Source organism: Portunus trituberculatus, chromosome 45 (assembly GCF_017591435.1).
Source record: "Portunus trituberculatus isolate SZX2019 chromosome 45, ASM1759143v1, whole genome shotgun sequence".
NCBI lineage: Eukaryota > Metazoa > Arthropoda > Malacostraca > Decapoda > Portunidae > Portunus > Portunus trituberculatus.
The window spans coordinates 9,252,480-9,279,257 of record NC_059299.1 but is presented as its reverse complement, the minus strand read 5'-3'; the positions used below and the strand labels follow the sequence as shown (position 1 = coordinate 9,279,257).

The following is a 26,778-nucleotide window of genomic DNA, read 5'->3' as shown; positions in this document are numbered from 1 at the left end:
TATATATTTGGCCACGTTTGGAAAGTTCGAAGGAAACTATTTGTTTTACACGAACACACAGCATATGTTATCTAACGCCTAGGAAAAGTGTGCAATGTCAGCGGTTATTGCGACCGAAACGACAAAAACGTGGCTTCATGACAAGCAGCGACGCTTGGCAAATGTTGGCTAGGTCTGGGTGGGGGGTCGACACTCACAGACGGTACGGGACTACTGCGCCTCTGCTGGGACCTATGAATAGTTATACTCGAACTTGGAAGCCTTATGACAAGGGTTTATAGAGACCCTAGTCTTTCCAAAAAACGCATAAGGGGTGCTGGCCCCTATGATGGTAGTGATATTCCTGGCCATATTACCTAAGACAGAGTTACTGGCATTTAACTCTCTCTCTCTCTCTCTCTCTCTCTCTCTCTAAGATTTTCACAGATTAAGGGAAAGTACTGCATGTGCGCGTAATAAATATATTAGAGTTATTTATATAGAGACTGCCACGTGTTGAGCCCACTGCACCTTCCTTCACCTTCACTAGCTGTCGTATATTAATTGTTTGTTCATTATGTGGAGTAAGGTCAATAGGACAAACTATTATTACAAATGCAATATTTCCAAGGGGATATTTAAGCTATTGCTTTCATGTAGGGAGCGGTGAACAATATTACACTTGGAATAATGATGGAAATGAATGAGGCCTGATCGAGCAGACTGCTTCACACACACACATACGCACACACACATTTCTCTCTCTCTCTCTCTCTCTCTCTCTCTCTCTCTCTGATTTTGTACCATTATATAGATCCAGAGAGAGAGAGAGCAATTGCATAGCTATAATAATATCTGTTAGTGGAGCTCGATCCTCTGTGTGTAGTTCACATGTATGATCAATATATTATATTCTCATGTCGCACAGAATACATCTGAGGTAGTGTATGTGTTTCTAAATTTCAATGTGTTGATATTTTTAGGACGTTTTCCAAAAAGTCAACTAAAAATTTACAATATAAAGGAATACATCAGCACAAATAGAGGACACATAAAAAAAAATATTAACTTATTTTGCTTATTCCACATGTTTTTGTGGGCAGGAGACTGCGCATTTTCACAAACAGGTAGGCCTACGTGCAGAATGTTTGTTTCAAATCGCAGTTCCTCATTGATTTTTTTTCTTGGGTGACTGGCCGCTCGTCACCAAACCTTCAATGGGTACAACAGCAATAGATGGGGAGTTAAAGACTGCAGGAAAAAAAAAAAAATAAATAAATAATGGCTTCCTTACTCCATATATTGAGTTACAGGAAACTTTTCTGTGTTATCCTTGCGAGGGTTAGCACTATTTGTATCAAGAATTTTAAGTGTATGAAATAAGCAAATTAGATTAACTCACTGAATAATGCAATCCATCAATCAAAACAATGTTGCAATAGATGGTAGACAGGGTTCGATTTCCCCGGTCGGCCAATATTATTTTTCTTGGATGACTGCCCGATGCCTCAGTCATCAAGCCTTCAATGGGCACACCTACAATGAATGGAAAGCCTAAAGACGGCAGGGAAGTGAGGTGGCAACTCTGACAGTATTAGGTAGGCTACAATAGAGCTAACTTTGATCTTGCGATGAGGTAATGTGACACAGGTAGACAGACGGAGAGACAGACCTAACGTTGACACACACACACACACACACACACACACACACACACAAGGTTAGTAAGACTTTCAATTGAACTACACTAAAATCGCTGCGAGATACACATGGCAGCAGCAAACAAGCCCGACACGACATATCTTAATGCCCTATATTTTGACACGCTTGAAACTCTCGCAGGAACTTTATTCAGATGTCTTACAAGTTCCTCAAGCTTAAGCAGGATGTTTCTTGAACTATTTGCAATCATGAACGCTGCCTTGAAAACCAGTCACATGCTGAGTATATATATATAAAAAAAGATAAATAAATAAGACACTGCACTAAATAAAGCGAAGAATTAGAGTCTCGTGAACATTAGAACTACACTCAGTTGTATTTTTTTTTTTTTGTGTATTTGTGGAGTGTGTTTTTATTCAGAGAGAGAGAGAGAGAGAGAGAGAGAGACTATAACCTCCACCATCTCATCCAATATATGTTTTTAGCACCGACCTAAATATTTCTTTCCGTTTCTCTTTTTCTTTTCTTTCTTTTTATTCTTTTTTTCATCACACGTGGTGTCCTCATGCTGTAGCCCAACAAATCTCTAAATATAGGTAGCTACTTGTTGTTACCATTATTATCATTATTGTTATTATTATTATTATTATTATTATTATTATTATTATTATTATTATTATTATTATTATTATTATTATCATTATTATTATCTTTATTATTATTATTATTATTATCTTTATTATTATTGAAGTGATTACATGCACTTCTTTGATAAGTAAGTTCTAGAACACTCAGTTCTTTTTTTATGAGAGAGAGAGAGAGAGAGAGAGAGAGAGAGAGAGAGAGAGAGAGAGAGAGAAGAAGAAGAAGAAGAAGAAGAAAAGAAAGGTAGGCATCATACACTCGAATCAGCAGAACGTGATGAAGTGCGTGCCTTTTTCGCACTCAGCCTTCCATCTCTTCTGATTATTTCCGGATTAACGTATTAGCATGTAAAAGTTTTCAGATGAAGGCTGGCGATTGACTTTGCAGCGTATTATTACCTTTTCTGACAATAGCATTCCCTTCCTCTCCCCAAACCTTTGTCAAAGTTGTCGACTGTCTACCGCGTCAAAATACATAAAAAAAAAAAAGTAGCGCCAAAATACATGTTTAGCAGTGGTTCGTTGTCTCACTCAAGGGAGCTCTGTTTACTAGCAGTAATTTGCAATCCAAAATACAATTACTTATCTTTCGTTAGTTTTCAATACAAACAGACAGACGGTTCCTTATTTTCTGGCAGCCGAAAAAAAAGCGACTAGCGAAGTTGCCAGGGACGCTGGCGGGGCGGTGCTCAAGGAAAAGTGTCGCTCGTAAAGAGACCGCAGCAGCCTTAACCACTCGTTCCTAGGTAGTTAGAAGTGGCGTCACCTGGCCTGGGCATACAGGGCTTTCGCGCCGGATGTTTCTTCTTTAGCCACGGATAATTAAACTTCAGAAGAAATGACAGAACTGTACATTAACGAGCCACTAAAGAGTAAAGAAATTGTTGTTTCTCATTTTCAGTAAATGCAACACAGGATGACGCCTATATCAATGTAATATAATCTAATTAATTTTGACATATTTTGAAGTCACCACAAGGCTAAAGAAAGCACAGAAAGCTTCTTTTTTTTCCTTTCCCGGGAAGGTCCCCTAAACTTCTCTTTAATTAGGATTTGGGCTCAGCCCTAATGTTTTCAGTCCCAAGAAACGCCCCTAGTTAGAAGTGAATAACTGGTTTTCCAGACCTTTTGACGCTGTCAGTTCAATAAAAGCAGTTATGTAGGATCGATTCTTTTTATTAGATCTAAGGAAAGAGACAGACTAACACAATGATTATACTTGTTTAATGGTTGTTACATTAAAAAGAAACAGGCGCATAGTAATATGCCGTAGTCTGGTTAAGACATTCAGGACCAAAATGTCATTTAATAGTTAATGCGCTCCCACCAATTGTATACCTTAGCGGCGTGTTAAAAATGGGAAACCAGCAGGATTCACATTATTTTATACTTACTTATATTACTACGATAAAAGTTCAAGAATTACTGCACTATCTATATGCAGTAGTATCTAAGAGCAAACTTTCTTTTCAAATAATAAGCTTGTTTATAATTGTTCACCGTTAATTGCTAGTACCATCTGCTACAAACCCGCCAGTTCCAGTCCTTGGTGCAAGTAGGAAGTGGACGAGTGAGCGCCAAACCTTTTAAGAGCCTCTAATTGAATAAACGCGGAATTCTAAGGGAGTTATTAGTGTTTCAGTGACATATTGATAACACTTCTACACTCAAAAGGCTCTATAGTTGAAGTGATTCGGTGTTTTGAGTGTTTCCATGCAAACCTCCACAGCATATCTTTTTACTGGACTGAAGCCTCAAAATAGAACAACAGAGGCACGACTACCTATACTCAAGCCGAGTACAGCAATGACACACAGCCCTTACCATGCTTTGGTGTTTATTCAAAGCAAGTCACAACCAGCTCTTGCCATGTTTATATACGGTGAGTTTGAGTGTGGTACAAAGGAGATCCATCCCTTCACGGTCCCGCCTCCATCTTGGATATGCCTGCCTACTCCAGTATGTCCAGTTTCCAGGATTATTTTCCTTAATTCCTAGATTGTATGTTTGGGCTCAATGGTAATATTTTGTGCTTTATACAAGTATTTAGCGATGTTTGAAGTGTTTCCCATACGTGTGTGAGGTATAGCATGTTGTTATTGGCGTTGTTTTTGATGTTAAATATAAATATTTTCTAGCGCCGAATTTTCAGGACCGTCAGGGAAAATTTTTTGTTTGAGCCAGTATCAAGTTAATTGTTACTGCTTTCAGATAATTGTTCACATGTTTTAAAGTGTTTCACTCTTCTAGTTAGTGGATCGGTGTTGAGTAGAATTTCTTTCTAACGGTTTTTATGTTCCAACAATAGTTTTAATGTTACCTGTCTGAATTCTCTACTTCTGGCTCTAACTCATTCTAAAGTTTTGGAAAACACTGATCATACCTTTTAAAGTGTGTTTTGTTCCTTTGAAGTGAGAATGGCTGGACATTTGAAAAATTTTAATGGGGGTCAAGGTTCCAGCAATTTATTTATAGTTTTTTTTTTTTATCTTTAATATTACTGAGGTTTGGAATTTCCTTATATTTTTGGGGTTAGTTAAAGTATATGTGCCAAGTCCGAAGATGTAAAGCATTTCGGTCTGGCGGCGTTTTTTCAAGAGGCCATTTTTTCAAATAACGTAAAATAACCCGCTTGGCCGGGCCGTGACGTCATCAGCCCGCCAGCCAGGTCCAGCTGTGACATCATCAGCCCGCCAGCCGGGTCCAGCTGTGACGTCATCAGCCCGCAAGCCAGGGCCGGTCCTACGTGACGTCACGATGGCTGGCACCTTCTAGCTGCATTGCCTCCCTGGCTCTCTTCCTCCATATGTAGCCTGATATAGTGTAATACCAGGTATTTCCAGGTGTGTCTGTAATTCACCTCGATCGCCTGCTGGTCACCCAGCCAGTCTTCCCCATAACGAAGCGAGCTCAGAGCTCATAGACCGATCTCCGGGTAGGACTGAGACCACAACACATTCCACACACCGGGAAAGCGAGGCCACAACCCCTCGAGTTACATCCTACCTATTTACTGCTAGGTAGGGATGGCAGTTTTGGTCCGACTAGTACTCGGTTTACTCGGTTTTTGGATTTGAGTGAGTACCACTCGGTTTACTCGGTTTTCATAATTCAATTACATGTTCAATTTATGCGCTGAAAATGTAATACAGGCCTTCAAACTAAAGAGTAAAGATTTGTGTTTTTCGGTATTTGTTGGGGAAGAAGGCGGTGCATGCCGCACAACCACCCAGACATTAATGGAATAGTCCAATTCCTAAGAACAAGCCTAACAGTGCCAACAGTCCAACACACGGGCTTGGGTGAAGGAAAGAGAGACCTGTACGAGTACACGACGAGTAGGCTTACTCAGTCAGTTCACAGTTGGCAGTTAGTAGTGGTGGGCAAGTACCGCTAATTTCAGTACCGGTACGTACCGGTGCAAAGAAACCGTTACCGATACTATCGGTACTGTACCGGTACACACACACACACACACACACACACACACACACACACACACACACACACACACACACACACACACACACACACGTGTGTGTGCGTGTGTATTGGAAATTGCCAATTTAAATATCTAGCATTTATCATTTCTATCTACATAAAGCAAATCACACAGCTCTTTCATAAATATTTTTGTAAAAAAAAAAAAAAAATATATAAATAAAAGACACACGGCCGTCTTCATAATATATTGTGGTTCCCTTTTAAAACTGATGGGAAATACCTGAATTATAGCAAACTAACATGAAAAAAATAATTCGTAATGGTATGAATTGAGTGGTATGCAGCAGCAGCAGCAGCAGTAGTAGTAGAAAGTAGAAATGCAATGGTAAAATGCCGGCCAACTGCAGTGTTACTGCACCGCCAGACGCCAGTCCGCCAGACCGCCACCCGTCCCGGCCACCGATCCGCCGAGTGGTGCCGACACATTATTCATTCTTAGCGGTACGAAGCAGCAGAGTCCCGGCACAGAGGCTAGACGGTACAAGCGTCAAGCGGTACCGGAAATGATGCCGGCACATTCAGTCGTACCAGTACAGAAGCGTCTCGCCGAGCTACCGCGGCTCGGCCGGCGGAATGAGGCAGCGGGCCAGTGGCACGCGCTGCTGGTACCGCGGTACCGACTACCGAGTGGCGGTACTGGTACTGAGTGTGCCGCGCGGCCAGCGCGGCACACTCAGTACCAGTACCAGTAGGAGCGTACCGAGACTACCGAGACGTTAATGGTACTGACACCTTACCGGGACGGGAGTCCCGCGCGGGGCGCGAGCCACGCGGCCGGAAACTGAAGAAAGAGTGGTATCACTGAGTCAGTTATCAATGAGTATTGACCATTGACCACAATTATTTTGTTTTTATTATCATGAGTACATGCATACATACATACATACATACTACATACACAAGAAGATAATCAATATGATGAAAATTTGGTAATGCATTATATATATCAGAGACAGACAGACATAAAATGATGCAGCACTATGCCACGGTTGATGAAAAATAACGGCACTAACTACCCCTAACGGCCTCAGCCGTCAAGGACGAATGACCAAATCTATAGGGATGCTGACAGTTGACTTGACACCTTCCTCACACAACTGAGAGGCCCCGCGTTCGATTCCTAAGCGGGATGAGATAATTTGGGCTTGTCTGTAATATTCGTACACTTAATCCTATGTGTAGTAGTAGTAGTAGTAGTAGTAGTAGTAGTAGTAGTAGTAGTAGTAGTAGTAGTAGTAGTAGTAGTAGTAGTAGTAGTAGTAGTAGTAGTAGTAGTAGCAGTAGTAGTAGTAGTAGTAGTAGTAGTAGTAGTAGTAGTAGTAGTAGTAGTAGTAGTAGTAGTAGTAGTAGTAGTAGTAGTAGTAGTAGTAGTAGCAGCAGCAGCAGCAGTAGTAGTAGTAATAGAAGTAGCAGTAGTAGTAGTAGTAGTAGAAGTAGCAGTAGCAGGCAGCAGTAGTAGTAGTAGCAGCAGCAGCAGCAGCAGCAGCAGTAGTAGTAGTAGTAGTAGTAGTAGTAGTAGTAGTAGTAGTAGCAATGGTAAAATGCACATGGCCAACTGCAGTGTTACTGCACCGCCAGACGCCAGTCCGCCACCCGTCCCGGCCACCGATCCGCCGTGTGGTGCCGACACATTATTCATTCTTAGCGGTAGGAAGCAGCAGAGTCCCGGCACAGACGCCAGACGGTACAAGCGTCAAGCGATACCGTAAATGATGCCGGTACATTCAGTCGTACCAGTACAGACGCGTCTCGCCGAGCTACCGAGACCGCGCCGACGCGCCAGGGCAACCAGTCGGTACCAATGTGGAGCGGTACCGAGAGTGAGAATGACTCAATGTTACCGTCTTACCCATCACCGCTCGCCTTGAGCCACCTCCACGCTGTATATGTGCTCAGTACCGTTTCGACTATTTACCGGTACGGAAAATTTTACCGGTACAGTACCGTTAAGGCTGGTACCAGTATTTGCCGGTACCAGTCCGTGAGCCGCTCTGCACTTGGCAGGACAAGGCGCTGGCCGTGAGGGACAGTGAGTGGTGGAGATGAAGATACCGATAATAGTGATATCTATAGTAGCGAAGAGAATATTGTGTGTGTAGCCTCTCAGTAATCAGAGGTTAACTATTTAAACATGGTTGAGGACACAACGTGGACAGTGGAGTGTGGGTGACTGCTAGTGACACGGACAGCCGCCGCCGAGCAGTCTTTGGCTAACGTAAGTAATATATTGGTGTAACTCATCATTTCACGGTGGTGCCATGTCATAACCTAACGTTGGTAACCTCCAGGACAACATATCAGTGAACTAACACCTGCACATACTTATAAAACGCAAATAATTCAAATCTTGAAAACGTAAACAAACCGATCCCTGACCCGCCGCCTCTCTCTCAGCCATTATCTGCCTCATCTCTCACTCATTACAGGCCAGACAGGTCACAAAGTGGACCCATAGGCCTAATCTTTCATGTCAGTTGTTGAGATATATCCGCAATTACCTGATTTGTGTGCTATGGAGGCTCAGTGAGAAGAAGCGGGCCTACCCATGACGTCACGAGCCCCAGGCTGTGACGTCATCACCAGCTCCCGCCCAAAATGCCGGTCCCAGATGCTCGACTTCCACTATTATTTATATTTGTCTCAGTTCATTTATTTCGAGTCACAAGTGCCTTTTAAGGGTTTCTAATGATAGTTCGCAGTGTTTTACGTGTCTTCCATGCTTGAGTTGAGTGAAGTACGGTGATGTAGAGGGTGTTTATGACTTGAATGGGAGGGCCAAAATACGCTAAAATTTTACCTCCGCTATCTGTGATTTTTATTTGAGGTTGTAGCGAAGTGTTTGTGTTTTCAAAAGATGGTTTATCATGAGAAAAGTGTGCAAGGCTCCTGAGAAGTTAAAGATGTGGACTTTAAGAATGATATGTAGTCCTGTTAATATTGTAAACAACGTCATTTTTAAATATTATTTTTCTAATAGGGCGAGTTGCCAGGTTTTGATATATCGAAATGATAGTCATAATTTTTGAAAAACGTTATCGATTCAGTTGAATGAAATTGGTGGGCTTTGAAATTGTGTTTAAGCAAGTCGAAGTTCTAATACTTTATTTAGTATATTTTTGAGCTATTTTTATTATTCCTTTTCTCGGCAATGTTTTTGTATTTTAGAAGTTAGTTTCGATTGATAACGAGTCAGAATTTTTATAACATTCGTGTCCAGCTGCCTTTTTGGGAATCCTCATTTTCAAAATGATTTGCGTAACGAATATATGTGACGTCATCAAGGGAGGGCCGACCCCCACCCCGGCTGGACCCAGGCCGATACCTGGCTCCAGGCCCGAGGGTGTGGGGTGGGTTGTGTGTGTGTGTGTGTGTGTGTGTGTGTGTGTGTGTGTGTGTGTGTGTGTGTGTGTGTGTGTGTGTGACGAGACAGCCAGACGTTACCCTGGAACGAGCTCAGAGCTCATTATTTGATCTGGATAGGTGACACCAGACACACACACACACAGGACAACAAGGGTGTGTGTGTGTGTCATGTACCTACTCACTGTGTGTGTGTGTGTGTGTGTGTGTGTATCTCCACCCGGCCAGTCAACCCCGGTCATCTGGCTGTGAAACCAGCGCTCTAACCACTGAGCTGTGTGTGTGTGTGTGTGTGTGTGTGTGTGTGTTTATGTTTCGTTATGAGGGAGCCCACCGGCTGGAACCACTGACACCCAGCTCCCAGCTGGAGGGTGTTGGAGGGAAAGGTGACTGTGTGTGTGTGTGTGTCATTTTCTTTCATGGTACTTAGCGTGTGTGTGTGTGTAATTCACTATGGTCGCCCGGTAGTCACCCAGCCAGCCTTCCCATTACGGAGCAAGCTCAGAGCTCATAGAGCGATCTTCGGATAGGACTGAGACTGTGTGTGTGTGTGTGTGTGTGTGTGTGTGTGTGTGCCTTTATCTTTCGTTATGGGGGAGCCCACCAGCTGGAACCACTGACACCCAGCTCCCAGCTGGAGGGTGTTGGAGGGGGAGGTGGCTGTGTGTGTGTGTGTGTGTGTGTGTGTGTGTGTGTGTGTGTGTGTGTGTCCTTTTCTTTCATGGTACTTAGCGTGTGTGTGTGTGTGTGTGTGTGTGTGTGTGTGTGTGTGTGTGGATGATGGTGATGTGTGTGTGTGTGTGTGTGTGTGTTGCCTTTATCTTTCGTTATGGGGGAGCCCTCCAGTTGGAACCACTGACACCCAGTTCCCAGCTGGAGGGTGTTGGAGGGGGAGGTGGCTGTGTGTGTGTGTGTGTGTGTGTGTGTGTGTGTGTGTGTGTGTGTGTGTGTGTCCTTTTCTTTCATGGTACTTAGCGTGTGTGTGTGTGTGTGTGTGTTTCTTTCGCTGATAGATGGTGATATAGTGTGTGTGTGTGTATGTGCGGTCTTGAACCATGGGCATTGACAAAAAATAATAAGCGGTATTTTCTACATCTTTATATATATATATATATATATATATATATATATATATATATATATATATATATATATATATATATATATATATATACCATGTGGGCTTTTGACGGGAATTTATGGGCTAAAGGGGATACTTTTTGAGGTACCTCTTATCTGAAAGCCCACCCGCTAGGAAACCATTGCCCCGATTGAGGGAGCCCAACCTACACTCGGACCGTGGACAAGATTCGAACCCGGTCCCTCGGACCCCAAAGCGCGTATGGTTCTACTGTACCGTGGCGGCTCTTTCTACACTTTACAGTTTACAGGATCAAAACAACTGCTCTAGAACTATGAATGATATATATATATATATATATATATATATATATATATATATATATATATATATATATATATATATATATATATATATATATATATATATATATATCTTGTTCAGTCACATGACTGTCCGGTGTCCATCACAAAGAGGATCTACCATATTTCTCCCAATCACCACAATGCGCTAATTTCACGTTTCATTACAGTCAGAAAAACAGTTAAGCATATTTCTTCATTGTATCATTCATAGTTTCCAATATTTTACCGTTTTAATCACCTTCATCAATTGCAATTAGAAAAACAAGCACCATTTCCTAGCTAGTCTGTCCGTCATACTTACAAATAGTACGACTTCTCATTGCAACCAAAGCAATAACTCTAACAAAAACACGAATTGTAAACTCAACTAGTATAGATGACTAAACCTGGCTTTATAAAGATATTCTAAGCCTATAAATCCACCGCCATGCTTTAATATATCCTCCTGATTCTTTCTACAGAGTACTGAGAACAGGTGGTGATGAAAACCCTTGTCTCTATACCTGGGACTGGGGGAGATCCAACTATACCACAGGCGAGGTTGAGTCAGGAACGATGTGTGTCTATTGACCTTGTGAAAAATGAGTCTTGGAAGGTAAGTATAAATGTTGGTCACCAGTATTATATGATTGAGATACGCATTCTTTAATTTTTTTTTTCTGTGCTGGAAATGTAGAATTGATATCTATTTTATGGAAGGTTGACGTTTGGCCTCGTATGTTTTCTTATCTCGTTCTTTGTTTGTGCAGCGAGAAATACATGTATTGTATTGTGCTATTAAGACGTATATTTCCTTTGGGTGTTGTGTATTTCTCCCTGCTGTACCAGAAGTGTATGACTGACATATGTTGTATAGAGGGCAGGAAGTGTGTGTCCTGTGTTTTCTTATCTCATTCTTCGTTAGTGAGGCGAGAAATAGGGAATTAGGTCACAATACAGTGTTACCTTGGTAGTATCTCAGCTGAGTACTCTTCTTTTGCCATCTATGCATGGTGTAAGCACATAAGAATGTAGAGGAGGATCCTGGTGTCATTGTATTTCAGTAATGTTAATAGATCCGCCCCTCCTATCCTCCCAGATCCCTCTCACAAGCTTGGGGCCCTTAGGAAAACTGGAGATTTAGGATGGGGGAAGTAAAATTTCGACGCCACTAACCTAACCTAATCAACACTTGTGTTGATGTAGGGTTCATGTGGTGCCAAGCTAATCTTACCTAACTTAACTGGGAGGAATATACCCCATCTGAATCCCCTCTCATGAAACCAACATGTTAACACACATAATTGTCTGAATCAGCACAGGGTTGAGAGAAAGGTACAGAGATTACTAGACTTGGGAAAAGTTTGACACAATACATTCTCTGAGTTATTTCAGTCCTATCAGACTTCTCTCCAAAAAGATTTTTACATTTGCAGCAAGGCCACTGTGTGTCTTAGCTTACTTAAATCTCTATCACACAATGATAAGCAACTCAGAAAAAAAAAAAACATAAGTAGTATATATTGCCTAGAGAGAGTGCACAAGTGAGGGAGTGATCACAGCTGCATCTTCCTAATAACCATCTTGTAGAGCCAAAATCACAACACAGCTTCATTTGTTCCAGCTTGTATTATGGCTGAGCCTGTTGAGGATGATGTGAGCCTTTTGGGATCACAGGAAACCACAGAACACAATCTTGAGCACACTTCAGAGTACCAGGGCCCCGCCAAGGAATATCGGTCAGCACTACGACCACCCCCCCTCACCCCTCAGCCCCGGCAGGAGAGGAAACACATGACTGCAGGGTGAGGCTGTATGGAGGCTTCTGGCAGGCTTCTGTTTTGTGTTGTTGTAAATACTTAAAGATTAACTCCTCATTCTTTTTTTAGGATAGAGTAAAGCTGTGTGTAGGCTTCCAGCAGGCATGGTTTATGTACTAGGCTGTGTTTATGTGAAGATTAAATACCTGGGCCATTTTAAGAGGATTAGGATAGCTAAGGTCACTTGTGAAACTCAAGCCAAATTTTTACTGTATTTTTTTCATCATTGTTAAAAAATAAGAACATAAAAAATAAATCATCCACAAGAAGCCATCTGCCCTATATGTGTGGTAGTCATTGTATGAAATATGCCTACCTATTTCCAGTTATCATCACCATCCATAATCTAATCTTTTAGAGTTCCCTAATGACTCAGCACTAACAACCTGTTTATTGAATCAGTTCTGTTCATCTAAAAAAATGTATTATAATTTCATTTAACATCCTTATTTTTCTATGCCAGGTTGCACAAAAAGACTAAAATGAATTGCACATTATTATTGTTCTTTTGTCTTAATATTTTACTATTATTCATATGTTGTCCTGTATTTCACAGTGTGTGGGTCTGATTTAGTCGCTGAAGGAGTGTGAATCAGTGTTCCAGTGTTACATGGCTTTAATGCTTCTTAATGCTTCCTAATGCTTCATACAGACGTGTGTTGGGAGGGAGTGTTTCCCCTTACTCCTCCACCAGCCCTGCCACGAGTCCCCGCACTCCAGAACCATCCCCTAACTACAACATTGATGCTTCAGGCTCCACCTATGCCCTGCAGGTACACATATCTTGTCTTCATATACTACTACTACATGCATTTAGGTATATAGTGATTTCAGTTAGTCCTAGTGCTTTCATTCTTCATTGTATATTGTTGGTATAAACTATTGTTCTGCTCATATGTGTCATTCAAATGAAGTGTTCTTATGTACATTTTCCCTCCTGTTGTGTGTCAGTGTGCTGATAGTGACTTATGGTAGTGGGTGTTTGTGAGTATCAAGCATAGAGGTACTCGGCACATGGCACACTCACATTCCTCACAGACTCACACCCATATGTACAGTCTCACCTGTTTATTCCTGTCTTTCCCATAACCATTCACCCTTATACAGAAAGATACTTGTGCACTCTTAACTTCCCTGCTACTTCACATCTTTCCACAGACTCTCACTTTTGCACTCCTTTCCTTTATATAGAGACACTCCTTTGCACTCATATCTTTTCCATGGCCATATATCTATATACAGAAAACACACTAATGCCTTCCTAACTTCCTTACTGCTTCATGTCTCCACATAGCCTCACTTATGCACTCCTGTCTTCCTCATGACAACAACTCTTCACATAGAGAAATTGCTTTGCACTCTCTTCCACAGCTTCACTTGTTAGCAAAAGTAGCACACAAATTCTTTTGTTCAGTTAAATCAACATTTACTAGAGGCTTAGGTTTAGAAAATGCACATTGCTTTATACTTTTTTGCTAATATACAGCTTTTTTCACTAGATGTAGATAGTTTTATTACAAATTATCTTACCTCCTGAACTTTATAAGCTAGTTTTAGATTAATTCCTTTATATAATCAGGTATGGGTGTTTTGAGAGCATTTATGTGTATGTTTGTATGTATGTTTTACTGAACACCAGCACCCCACACTATGATGTTTCCTCCCCTGCACCTCAGGTTGCTCTCAGAAACATGAAGGACCGATACCACAAGCTGCAGAGGAAAGTGTCTCTCTTAGAAGACGATAATCAGAGACTCATTACGGGCAAATCTGAACTTTTTGGAGAGATTGGGAAGCTGCAGGTATACTTGCTTGTAGTTTGCTTGGGGATTTGTATTTTATTCAAGGCAAACCAAACTATTGCCTATGTACATATGCTAAAACTCTTATTTAAACGGCACTGGTCAATACAGCACTGTAAAGGTTTATTAATGCCATGGTGGTTGGGTTTAGTGTTGAGTGTAAGGGTTGATTCACACCATAGGTTTGATCGTGCTCCGCTCTCGCTCCAGACTCGGTCCGGTCCAGTAATGTTTAATGCATTTCAATGTAAGCATTCACACTGGCGGTAACAGTTTGCTCTCGCTCCAGTCGTGATACATTCAAAAGATATTTTGACTGGAGCGAGAGCGGAGCAAGACCGTACTATTGCAGCCAGTGTGAACTAGCAACGGTCCGCTCCAGTCATGATTCAGCCTTTGTATGGGGAAATGTTTCTGCCTTTCATCCTATAAAACATGGAGGATCAGAAGAAAACACTACAATGGGATCATGCAAAAGGTGGATAAATAATTAGATAGAGAATAAAATTTTATTTATCACTGATATAAGGATAATTTTTACAGTTGGCATATATATATATATATATATATATATATATATATATATATATATATATATATATATATATATATATATATATATATATATATATATGAGTACACTGGAAAAAAAATATGCAAAAGTTAATTACATCTTGTGGTTTTCATCCTCAATTTTTTAAAGTATTTTTTTTTTTCAAATGTTACAATGTTCACAAGTAGTTGAAACATTTAGTCTCATCATCAATATGATGTGGATATAAAGCATGGAACTCTCCTTCACTCTTTCTATCTTTCAGCGTAGGATGAACCCACAATCTACTTTTTTGCTTTCTTTCTTCTTCGTTAAGTGCAGTGGCGATCACTGCCAAATTGGATGGAGAAAAGTCACTCATCCTCCGTCACTGGTGGTGTGACTTCCACTAGTGTTGAAGGAGAGGAAGGGATGGGACCGATAGCGGAGCGAGAGCAAACCGTACATGTGAATGCACCAGGACCTTGACCAGAGTGAGATCGGAGCGAGAGCGAAGCCAGACCGGACCGATAGTGTGAATCAACCCTAAAGCTACTGTTGCCAGCCTTTCAGGACAAGAGGTTGCGAGTGAGGACTTCCAGTAGCTTGAGGAACAGTTAGACACAGGCAGCTTGAACCCACACATTGAAGTTGACATTGAGGTTGTTTTGTTTTGCCAGCAGCCTGTATGAAGTCACTACAGGACAAAGCCTTCCTAGTTAAGCCTCACATATGGTGCACAATACTTGACTTCATGCTTTAGCACTGAATTATGTAGCTAGTTCTTTAGGCTTGAATGTGTTTGACAGTTGATTGTTCTCTCACTACAGCTTTTCAAGGGTTTAATAGTTCTGGTGCCTGCATGATGCAAGTCACACTCACTCTCAGACTAATCCAGGTAGTAAGAATCTACTCACCACTGTCTGTCAAATAGGAGTTGGATGACAATATTCTTGTTACTGTAATTTGAAATATTCATTTCTATCACCTGATCAGGAAAACAGTATAAAACTTAGAGAGAAGAATTTACAGCTGAACCAAGAAATACACTCCAAGCATCAGGAGTGCTGCAACCTGAAGGAGAAGTTCACCACACTGTCCACTGAGAACATGAACCTCAACAGACAGCTGGCCAGGAGCACGCAGGACAACAGGCGCCTCTCCAAGCAGGTCAGTGTGCTGGGATTCTTGCCTGCTATCATACCTAAGACATAAGTGGAGCTACAAGAAACAATCAGGCATACACATGGCAATCCTAGTATGTAATGCACACACATATCCATGAATTTGCCTAATCTTTGTTTAGAGTACGAAAACTCTGAGTGGATCTGAAGGCAGTATAAATTTATAGCCACAAGAGACACTCTGGGAACTGAGTCTGTGACATGGGGGTTGTATACAGTACAGCATCTTGAACATAAAAACGATAACAGTCAGATTATCCTGTTGAATTTTGAAGGTATCTTTGTATGTATCTGTGGTCACTGTTCTGGTTTTTGCAGCACATTGTAACTAGTATTATGTTATGAAGTTCACATTTCTGGAAGATTCAGTGGTTGTAAGCATCTTTCATTTATCTTCCCCTTGTATGCAAGAAATAGTTAGCCATGTAAGTGTGTGGTAATGAAAGTATGTTAACTCCCTTGTATAATTGATCTTTCTGGTTTCTTCCTGTCTCTTTGAGCCTTGGCTTGTGAATGTGTTGTTGATTTTCTTTGTTATATGTAAGTGTATACCACCTCATCCCATCACCAGGTGAACGTCTTGAATGAAGAGAACAAAAAGCTAAAGGAGAAGCTAAGTCTCATTGCCACACAAGTGAAGGCACTGCCAGGAGGTGCTGGTCTTGCTGCCTCTGCCTCGGAGCTCACAACGGCCTCCAGACGGAAGATTTCCTCCGCTTCAGGTTTGGCCAAGAGGTTTTTTTTTTTAGTTTTTAGGTATATTCATTCTTTTGTGTTTGTTTCTTGCTGTAAGATTACTTCACAGCACTATGTGTTGTTTCTGTTTGTTTTTCTATGGGTATTTGTTTCTTACGTTTGTCTGCAATAAGGTTTCTTCAAAATATTATATCTTTTTTTTTGTTTGTCTTTTTTTTATATATATTTGATTTTGTTTGTTTTTGCAGTAAGATTTCTGTCTGCTGGTGTGATGGTGTTTTTTTTTTCTCTTCCTTGCAGATGATCTTGATAGCTTTGAGGACCTAACAGCCAGGTTCCATCCATCATACAGAGACAACATGTTGGATGGTTATGAGGAGGTGACTATACCATTCCTTTTGCTCTTTTTGATAATTTTTCTTGATGAATCTAATATTTTGAGTTTGCAAAATTGGAATAAATCAAAATACAGTAAAGAGTATAACCTTTGGTCCTCAGCTGTTGTATTAATTACCAGTGTAGTATTCTCACCATTTAACACTTCTTTATAAATGGATGATGGTTTCAGTGTGGGACTTTTCTACTTGGTATGTGTCAACAGGTGAGTAGCACTGAGCTTGGGAACTCGGCATCTTTGTGGAGTAGCAATCACACGGAGGAGGAGAAGATGTTGCAGAATGCCACACGTCGTATGAAAGAACTCCTATCCTGCTTACAAGACCAGAACCATAGCCTGTTGCTCCTGTCCCCCATCATACACTCCCTGCCACATTCCTCTAGCTCCCGAAGAGGTGAACTGAAGTGATAAGGAGTCAAAAGATAGAGATGAAAGCCATTCAAAATCTATTTGAGCTTTGGTGATTGTTTTAGTTTTATATCAAGTGGTAATGTGTGTACATCATTGCCTTGATTTGACTCACTCATGTCTATCGCTTTCAACCTTCCAGTGAGTTCTGAGCCAAGTAAAGACGGAACAATGCTGAGCCAGAGGGACCGTGACCTCTCGACACTCACACTCACTCCCTCAACTCACAGCCAGGTGGATGACACAGCTCTCCAGAAGGTGCAGGATGATGAAGGCACCTGCCAGAGCCGACTGGCCACCTATGGATCAGTTCTCCCTTCTAGTTTTGTATCTGGCACAGGCTCCAATGGGTCAGTGGTGCTCAATATGGTGGTCTGAGCAAGAATGTATTGTTTATTGTTCCTTTTCTCCTCACTTTTCAAAAATATAACCAGTTTACTCAGGAGTTTTTTGTGGAAATGGAAGTTGACTGATAACTACTCATAACTCTTAATGATGGTGAGACCTTTTCATAGAGTGATTGGAAGTAACACACATGCACGTGATCACCAGCAGTACGAGGCTTGAGAGGCTTGACGGTATAAGACACGAGAGCAGCGGAGACAACAATGTGTTGGTGGAGGTGGGTGCCAGGACCCATGACAGGCCACAGAGTCCCTTTGACTGGAGACAGGTTCAGGTAGGAAGCTTTGTATCTTGAAATAACGCTGTATTGAAAGTTGTGCTTGGAATTGGATGAGAGAAACTCAGGGTGAAGCAAGGATTAAAGTAGTATTCTTTTATCTTGTGCTTCTCACCATATCACCCCATAAAAGTAAAGAGAAAAGTTCCAAAACCTTAATTTGATGTTTAACTAAAACTGTTGCTATAGCTATTGAGTAGTATGTAAGAAAAACTTTAGAGCTATGATTTGATGTGTGACTAAAAAACATTGCCTTATTTATGAGTAGCATGTGAAAAATACAATTTTTTTCTTAATAGATGAGTGACGATGAAGGGCGTGAGGCTGAATATTTCCGGCCAGACACTCGCACTGTCAGCACCTCACCTGATCCAACGCTGGAGGTGGAGGACGAGCGTGTGTGTCCAATGTGCAATGCTGTGTTCCCGAGGGTGATTCCCCAGGAGTCCTTTGAGTCCCATGTTGTCAGTCACTTTGAAGTTGAGAATGGCTTTGAGGTAATTTCTTGAAGCCTTGATGATGGTGATCAGACATGCATGTCACAAAGAGTGAGTGATTGTGGTGCCTTTCTTTTAATGTGCATTGTGTTTCAGACTGTGATATTGAACATTCCTGGAGAGACTGTCATCTTCTCTCTTACTTACTGACAGACTATATTGGAAGTCCTTGGAGTTTTCAAGGTGCTTTCATGATTTTAGTTACAGTGTAATGAGGATTATTCACTCTTTGGAACCTGACTAATTATCTCCATGACATTTATAAATAATACAGATGAAAGAACAAAACATTTGAGTCCTGTTCTACAAATGCTGAACTACTGATGAGCTGCAGCTGCAACTGGGTTGAAATATCTATAGATCTTTTTATGCAACTGGGCTGAAATATCTAAATCTTTTTTATATTCTTGGGGAGGGATGAGAAGAATGAGTGGAGTCCTGAAAGCTCATCACTGAACAAAAGTAACTAAGGCATACAGGAAGGAGCAAGATCTTCACCTAACATTCCATAACTCTTGTAAGGTGGTGGTCCTTGTCTCATCTTGTTTCACTGGTGTTCTGGGTTACTGGAAACGTCAGGCAGGTTTTGTATGAAAACTGGTAGCTGATTCAGTGATTCAGTTTATAGAACCTAATTCCACTTCCAGTTGTCCAGCATACATACCATTGTGCACTGTGCAAGTGTGTTATGAGAGATAATCCTTGCATGTGGAGTTCTCAAGTTACAAATTACTTAAGAATTGTACATATACTGAATTTTGTAAGATACTGTTGTTCATTCATAAAGGTTTTTAAGATGAGGATCTTGGTATGATTGAAATAGTATATCTATAATGTAAATATTTATAAAACTGTTGATTGCTATATGATATTAGAAACATGTTTTTAATGAATATTTTCTCTCTGTCCATGGCATTAATAATGCATAGATAGATTTGCCAAAGCTCTTTGTTTCTCTTTTTTGTCTTGTTTTTTATCTATGAGGTGTTATTATGGCAAAGTAATTGCTTTAGTTATTTTTTTTAATATATCTGCTGCATTTATAATGTGCTCTATTATGATAGTTCTATTGTTATACATAGTATGACAGGAAGGCCTTTAAAATTTATGTATATATAAAAAAGTTCAGTTTTTATATCCTAGTACAAGTTGTTGTATTTCAGTGCTTGTGGCATACTGCAGTTGTTGGTGATCAGATCCTGTTCACTATTTATGAGGTACTCCCACTATACATATATACACATATACAAGATTCTCCACCATATATATATATATATTGCTATAAGACTAGACATGCAATGACCAACATCTTATATACATTTTATTTATAATACAAGAATAGAGGTTACAAATCCAGTGTAGTATTGCACTTCAGTGTTTATTGTGATTGTAGGAAGCCTCTGTGTAGTGCCTGAGGCCTCCATGTGTTGGTGTGTGGCAGCAGGGGAGGAGACTGCAAGACAGCTGCTTCTGGTAACTTTATAATGTCTACTGGCAGTATGATTTTAGAACAACTGCAACAATGTATTTGTTTAATTTCTGCAAGTTTGCATGTCACAGTTTGGCAGTGGATCATCAGTCTCATGGCACATATTTTGATCTTCACTGTACGAGTGGTGGGAAGTATCTTCAATATTTCCCTTCACACTTCACTACTGTTTGTGATGCTAGAGAGCCACTGCTGTGTTGATGATAAGTCTGTTGTTATCTCTCTTGGAAGTGAGATGTGTCACACTGTCTCTGTCATCTCCATTACTTTCATGTATAGATGGAGGCAATGATGCCGTTTGTAGCGTATTGTCTTTGGATTCATCCTGGCCACGGACCAACAGCCTGATGAAGGGTGTTGGCTTGGGTGCATTGGGCACTACGTAACCTTCAGGAACCTCAATGAGTGTTCCGCCAGAAAGTACTACCTCACCCACGCCAGGCCGAGCCTTGGCAGTGTGCCCCGCCCAGGTGTGGAACGGTTCTCGCTCCTTACTGTTATTGATGTTGCTATTCACTGGCTGTTTCTGCTGGCTGCTTAACTGAGTATCATTCTGAACTGCTGGAAAATTGACATATCCTGAGTTTTCCACAGCAGTGACTTCAGGAGGGAGTGAAACTGGCTTACCAGGAGGAAACTCTGATACTGCCTGTGTAGTACCAGCTGTGGCCAGGTCAGGTGTGGAGCGGCTCAGAGACTGGAGCGTGCTGCCATGCTCCTGGCTGCCTTGCTGTGCCTGGCCAAACTTGCGGTGGCGGGCCTTGGAGGGTGGCGGGTGCTTGAGGTAGGTTCTGACTGGTGTGGAGGTGGGCGTCTCTTCTCCAGTGTAGATGTAATCAGAATTGTCACTGTCTCTGGGAGGGACATGAACACTCTTGGTGAGGCCGGAGCTCTTGAGCTGATGGAAGGGAATGTTTAGGTTCACCTCTGCTGGGTTCCTGTTGGGCTCTGGAGTGTTCCCAATGGAGACATTAAAGTTGGAGTCACTGCTGGAGGGAGACGGCAGCTGTGGCGGTGAGGACGTGCTTGGGTTTTTTAATCTCCTCCCACTGCCATCTGTGGGGTCAACAGGAGTCGGGTGTGGGTAATCGTAGCCGACGAGTGTCTTGTTGGAGGCTGTGGGTGGGATGTCATACCCGGGGTGAAAGTCTGGCATGTCCTTGTGTTTCTGCAGAAGGCGGCTCTGCATGAGGGAGAGGTAGGCTGCCTTTGGATCTGGATTCTTGCTTTGTGGCTCACGGCCATCTGAAGCACCGAGGGGAGTGAGGTAGCCTGAGGAGGAGGTCACAGAAATGGAGCGTCCTGCCCGATCTGAGTCTGCTGGCAGTTCCTCCCTGGAGGTCGCTGCACCGCCATTGTTCCGAGCTGTTCCCGTGCCAGCCATCACTGAAGTGTGTCCTGAGAATACTGTCACAGGGGATGGGGCGGAGATGGTGCTCACCTTCCGCAAGTCATGAGTAGACCGGGACCGCCAGGCACTTTTCCGGCGGCAGCAGCGGCGTGGCCAGCAGCAGCAGCACACCAACAGCACCACCACCACTGTGGTGGCACAGGAGATAGTGGCAGCAATGGTGGCAGGGAGGACTACATCCAGTTCAACAGGTGTCACCACCTGGCGGCACAGAGGTGTTGTCTTTAAGGGCAATTTCTTGTGTCCCTCCACTGCCCGCCGGCGTCGTGTTTGGTAGGTGTAGATCTGAGTCCGTGAGCCAGAGGAGAGTGATGATGGTGACGGTGGTGGTACTGGTGAGGTCTCCTCAAATTCATAGATGAATCTCTGACGTGAAGGTCGCGAATGGGTGGGAGGTGATGGCACTCCCCGGCGTGGCCCAGGATCACGCATAGGAATGGGTGGTGGCACACCAAAGGGTGGCACTAGCCCTGAGGGGCCTGAGGGCAGTGGGATCCTCTTGCCTGAGCTGGTGTACACAAATCCCCCACTAGATGGAGGATGGGAGGGGCGAGGGGGACGGTTATTGGAGACTGGAGGGAGGCTAGGAGGGGCAGGAGGAAAGTTAGGAGGAGGAGGAGGAAGGTTAGAAGGGGAGGGAGGAAAGTTTGGAAGGGCAGGAGGGAAGTTAGGAGGGGCAGGGGAAAGATCAGGAGAGATGGATGGGATAGTGGAGGACAATGAGGTGGGGGGAGGGTTTGCTGGAAAACTGTGGCTGCTTGTCATGTCAGGAGCATTGAAGGATGGCTTGCTTTCAGGAGGAGGCAGAGTTGTGTGGGTAGGAGATGAAGCTTGATTGGGATGGAGGGGAGGCAAAACTGTTGGCAGATTACCAGTGTTAGTCTCAAATTCCTGGTGACCACCACCTCTTCTAGAATCTACAACTTGTGTAGTGGTAGGCAGAGTATGTGAGTGTGCTTCCCATGGCAAGGGCTCCAGGGGAGACATATTCTGCTGTGGCCTCTTGCTGTTGCTCCCTGCCAGAGCTTCCATCAATTCTTCATCAGTCAGAGTGTGGAGACAGAAGACATACTTTGAGCCAGCCTGGAGACCCTCAATAGAGTAGTTATTTGTAAAATTTTGTAGGGGTTCTCCTCCACGGCTCACCAACACCACCTCTGTCTCTTTATCTTTCCCTTCTCCATCCTGGTCACTGCGGCGATAGGACACTCTCCACCCCAGTGGGCGCAGCAGCTGGCTCTCGTGTGGCACTAGGGACCTTGCTCGACTCTCCCTGGGAAGGACAGTGATATTCCAGGATAGGGAGGCTGAGTGGGGCTCACTCCACACTGTGAAGGCCTCTGTGTGGATGTCATAATCTTGTGTAGAATATGACTGCAGGGCCTCGGGTATAGCACCAGCAGGAGGGCCAGGAGGTCGGGGTGTGGAAAGGGTGAAAATGGTGGAAAGAGTGGTGCTATGTAGGCAGTGGCCTGGCCGAGTATATAGGCGGTGGCTCTGTACCACTGTGAGACAGATAACATAAGCTGTGTCTGCACTGAGACCTCCAAGCACCTCAGCAAACAAACCATCACCAGGTGTCCACTGAGGCTGTTCCCTCTTGTACCTCTCTAGCCTCAGGTGTGTGACTTGAACCTCACTGGGGTCCTGTGTCACATTCCGCACTGTTACAGCCCAGGACAGTGGCTGCAGGGGAGGAGTGCTAAGGGAATAGAAGGCAGCATCGACCCTCCAGGAAATAAGGAGGGCATGTGTGGTGAGGGTCGTGGCATTCAGCAAACGGACAGACATGAAGGCATCTTTCAGTGGTCCTTGCACGTCATCACCAATGTGCACCACCTGGTCCTCTTGGCTGTTGCTCAAGTCGTCCTTTGGTGGGCACACTTCTGTGGCTGAGAGAGAGAGAGAGAGAGAGAGAGCAAATCATTAAAAGTATATAGAGACAACTAATATACAGTACTATATTAAATTTACAAAAGTCCTTTACATGCACACAGTCACACATGCATACATACACCAAGCCTACCTGAGAGGGAGTCAAGGTGATGGCGGTGCAGGTGTAGGGGTGAGAAACAGATGGGAGAGGTGATGGTGATGGAGGGGAGGGGTGTGCTGTACTGTTCCAGGATCCAGGCTGCCTCACAGGTGCAGCTCCAAGGGTTACCTGCAGGTGTGAGCTTCTGATTAGCTGCATTCACTTGGCAGACTCTCTCCTAAACACTGTAGGCTTTATTAGAATGATGGACTTGAATAAACTAAACTTTTTTTTTGAGAAAAGAAGAAAAATCACTCTAGAGTGACAGACTTATTAGTCTAGACTGACTTACTGTATGATTTATTACTAAACTGACTCAAGGCATTGCAGAAGTTATGAAACAAATTTAGACTGAACTTGAAGGTTTCAGACAAAAATTTAACTTATCAATTCAAGAACCTAAAATGCTGACAGAAGAATTTGAGCTTGTAGACTTATGAACATTTCCTTCAGGCTTACCTCCGAGGTCCAGATTTAGGAGAGAGGACGGGAGGTCAGACTCACGAAGGGAGATCAACAAGTTGTGACTCAGGTCCAGGTGGAGCAAACTAGGCAGGGCAGCAAAACCTCCGCTGGGTACCTCTGTATTATTATTATTATTATTATTATTATTATTATTATTATTATTATTATCATTAGTAGTAGTAGTAGTAGTAGTAGTAGTAGTACATAAGAAAAGAGGGAAGCTGCAAGAGGCCGCCAAGCCTATACGAGGCAGTCCCTGTTGTATTTAAGCTACCTAATTCCTTCTATCATTCCCATCCATGAACTTATCTAACCTTTTAAAGCTCCCTATTGACTCAGCTCTGACTGTCATCCTCCTTTGCACTGACTCCAACAGAGCAAAAAGTGTAGAATAACATCAAATTAACGTACATTATCAACAAAGGAACAGGTTACTATAGCTCTTACCTTTGATGGCGTTAAAAGAGAGACCCAGGTGTGAGAGGCGAGGTAAGGGGCGCGTGTCCTCGTCGGCGGCCCAGAGGTCAAACACGGACTGGCGTGACCTTTGACTCTGGTTGCTGCTGAGCGTCTGAGAGGAAAAAGGTAGATAGAGGATTAGGTGTCAACAAATGCACACCTTATTAATTGACTGGTTCTTATATAATTTCAAATTACGATTACTACTACTATTACTTTTTTTTCTTTTTCTTTCATCTTCATCATCACATCTTTCCATTTTTGGCATCTCATCACATAATTAATTGTCTTCCCTGTTTCTAGCATTACCTGGCCCAGTTGATTATGGTCCAGGTAGAGGTAACGAAGAGCTCGCATTGAGGAGAGCACCGTCCCTTCTGTCACATGGTGAATCGCATTATGTCGCAGATCAAGAATTTGCAAACGAGGGAGTCTGACTACTTCTCCAGGCACGGACTGTAGGAGGTTGTAGGAGAGGTCAAGGTGGACTAGGGTGAGGGCGTGGGAGGCCAGAGCATCAGATAGAATCTCCTTTAGTCCTGAGTCGACGATGGTAAGGCGCTCCAAGGTCGCCAGTGGGCCAAAGAGTGTTGGGGTCAGCTTAGGAACGCCGCATCCCACGCATTCTAGTTCCGTTATCTCTGAGGACTCCCAACTGCAAGATTTAAAGCGTTTTTTACTCACTTAGCCTTCATTAGGGGAGGGGAAACGTCAATATACAAGTGTAGGAATGTATGACAGCTAAGGAGGGAAAGTGGCTGAATGAAGAGGAGAAAAGAGAGAGCGTGATAATGGAAGGCAGAGTGAAGGAAGGACAAAAGACAGTGAGGGAAAGACTGATCCCGTGTGGCGACCTGCTAACGGGAGCAACTGGAAGACATAAGTTACGGGAATAGGATGAAAGAAAAGACGAGATGTAGCTAACAGTAATTTCACAATATAAATATAAATATATATATATATATATATATATATATATATATATATATATATATATATATATATATATATATATATATATATATAAAGACTTACTGGCCAAAATTACCACAATTAAGGACTATAAAAGCAAATATTTATATTTTCCGATGTCCGTATATGTGTGTGTGGCGTGTCGGAGGAACAAGAACATAACTGGATACCCACCTTGGTCTATCACTGCTGAAGCTTTTCAGTTCGCTAGCCTCGCCCTCACTCTCGCTCTCTGCCGTGGTGTGTGGGTGTGGCGTGGTGATATTTGTGGTGGAGGTGGAGTTATCTGGTGTTGCGGTAGTAGTGATTATTATGTCTTGTGGTGCAATGGTTGTAATGGTGATGACTTGTTGTAAGAAATCTTGCAGGAGGGAAGTATTCACACTCCTGCACGACACCAGTTTCTCCTGAGGGTGGAGGTCGCATCCTTGGGGAACCTCTTGGCTTTGTGTAGGGGTGGGGAGGGTGGCAAGAGTGGCGACGATGAAAAGGGTGATGATAGTGATGGTGGTAGTGATGGAGTACGTCCGAGGTGGTGGCTGAGTATTTCTTGCCATGTTAAATGCATCACATTCTGAAAAGGAATGTTAAAAGTAGGAATTAAAGCCTTTTGTTATATTACGATCCCACATTTGCCTAAGATAACATAAGTAATAGAGGACTCTTCGCCCGTACAACCACATATCAGTGAAAACAATGTTATAATCAGTCTCATAAGATTCAAGAAGACAGATCATTGCTTATTCTTTCGCTATGTTCCCTCGACAACGTTATGTGTTGGTTTTCAAATAAATTTTTACGAATATAGAAACAGAGATTCTGCATCACAGAGATTCTGCATCATTGATAAGAAGAGAAGCCTTAAGAACTCGAATGACAGTTCCAGTGACCTTCGAAACTTGTCCTGAGAACAAAGCCTTTTAAGACTCAGAAAAATTAAAGTTTCACCTGCTGGAGAGACAGACAGACAAGCAGTAGTTTAACAAGTATTCTGCATCACTGACAAGTAAAAAAAAAAAAAAAAAGCCTCGAGAACCCGAATGACAGTCCCCGTGACCTTCGAAACTAGTCCTGAGAACAAAGCCTTTCAAAGTACGGATCCTAAGGAAAAATTAATGTTTCACTTGCTGGAAAGACAGACAGACAGACAAGCGTGCTTCTATAGTCGTACCCAAAACTAAACTAACGACCACGACTACTACCACTGCAGCTCCCGTGGGACCCAGAGGGATGGGAGGCACGGAAGGAAAGCTGAAGGTCATATTAGAAGAGGGGAGAAAAAAACGTGGGAACAGCTATTTTTTTCAACTCCGGGTCACGCAGCAGTGCCATCTTCAGGGCCAGCAGGTTAATGG

General features: G+C 42.7%; 2 protein-coding genes across 8 annotated transcripts in view; one reads left to right on the top strand and one right to left on the bottom strand.

The window, feature by feature from the left end:
* The first annotated feature begins 11,034 nt into the window (after nucleotides 1-11,034).
* Nucleotides 11,035-19,750, top strand: LOC123519334 (tax1-binding protein 1 homolog B-like). Of its 7 annotated transcripts, none has more exons than XM_045280559.1 (11): nucleotides 11,035-11,190; nucleotides 12,199-12,379; nucleotides 13,047-13,167; nucleotides 14,071-14,196; nucleotides 15,761-15,898; nucleotides 16,484-16,634; nucleotides 16,909-16,988; nucleotides 17,177-17,399; nucleotides 17,556-17,763; nucleotides 17,966-18,092; nucleotides 18,395-19,750. In XM_045280559.1, exons 2-11 carry the CDS (start codon nucleotides 12,207-12,209, stop codon nucleotides 18,602-18,604), a joined length of 1,557 nt encoding a protein of 518 aa, XP_045136494.1. In that variant the 5' UTR covers nucleotides 11,035-11,190; nucleotides 12,199-12,206; the 3' UTR covers nucleotides 18,605-19,750. The 7 variants fall into 7 exon arrangements, with proteins under 7 accessions (XP_045136494.1, XP_045136491.1, XP_045136493.1 ...); XM_045280556.1 differs by having other exon boundaries at nucleotides 15,752-15,898; XM_045280558.1 differs by having other exon boundaries at nucleotides 15,725-15,898; nucleotides 17,210-17,399; nucleotides 17,969-18,092.
* Nucleotides 19,751-19,896: 146 nt separating this feature from the next.
* Nucleotides 19,897-26,778, bottom strand: part of LOC123519333 — a 14,324-nt gene continuing 7,442 nt past the window's right edge. The window contains exons 2-7 of the mRNA XM_045280553.1: nucleotides 25,598-25,997; nucleotides 24,761-25,106; nucleotides 24,440-24,563; nucleotides 23,987-24,109; nucleotides 23,519-23,656; nucleotides 19,897-23,384 (exon numbers count right to left, since the gene is read on the bottom strand). Coding sequence (XP_045136488.1) covers nucleotides 20,260-23,384; nucleotides 23,519-23,656; nucleotides 23,987-24,109; nucleotides 24,440-24,563; nucleotides 24,761-25,106; nucleotides 25,598-25,980 — 4,239 coding nt within the window. The 5' untranslated portion in view covers nucleotides 25,981-25,997 and the 3' untranslated portion in view covers nucleotides 19,897-20,259. The remainder of the gene's footprint in view (nucleotides 23,385-23,518; nucleotides 23,657-23,986; nucleotides 24,110-24,439; nucleotides 24,564-24,760; nucleotides 25,107-25,597; nucleotides 25,998-26,778) is intronic.

Coding starts and splice junctions, on each gene's coding strand:
- LOC123519334 (XM_045280554.1), top strand. CDS start 12,207: ATGGCTGAGCCTGTTGAGGATGATGTGAGCCTTTTGGGATCACAGGAA. Junction 14,197..15,724: donor GAGAGATTGGGAAGCTGCAG/GTATACTTGCTT, acceptor TCACCTGATCAG/GAAAACAGTATAAAACTTAG. Junction 15,899..16,483: donor ACAGGCGCCTCTCCAAGCAG/GTCAGTGTGCTG, acceptor TCCCATCACCAG/GTGAACGTCTTGAATGAAGA.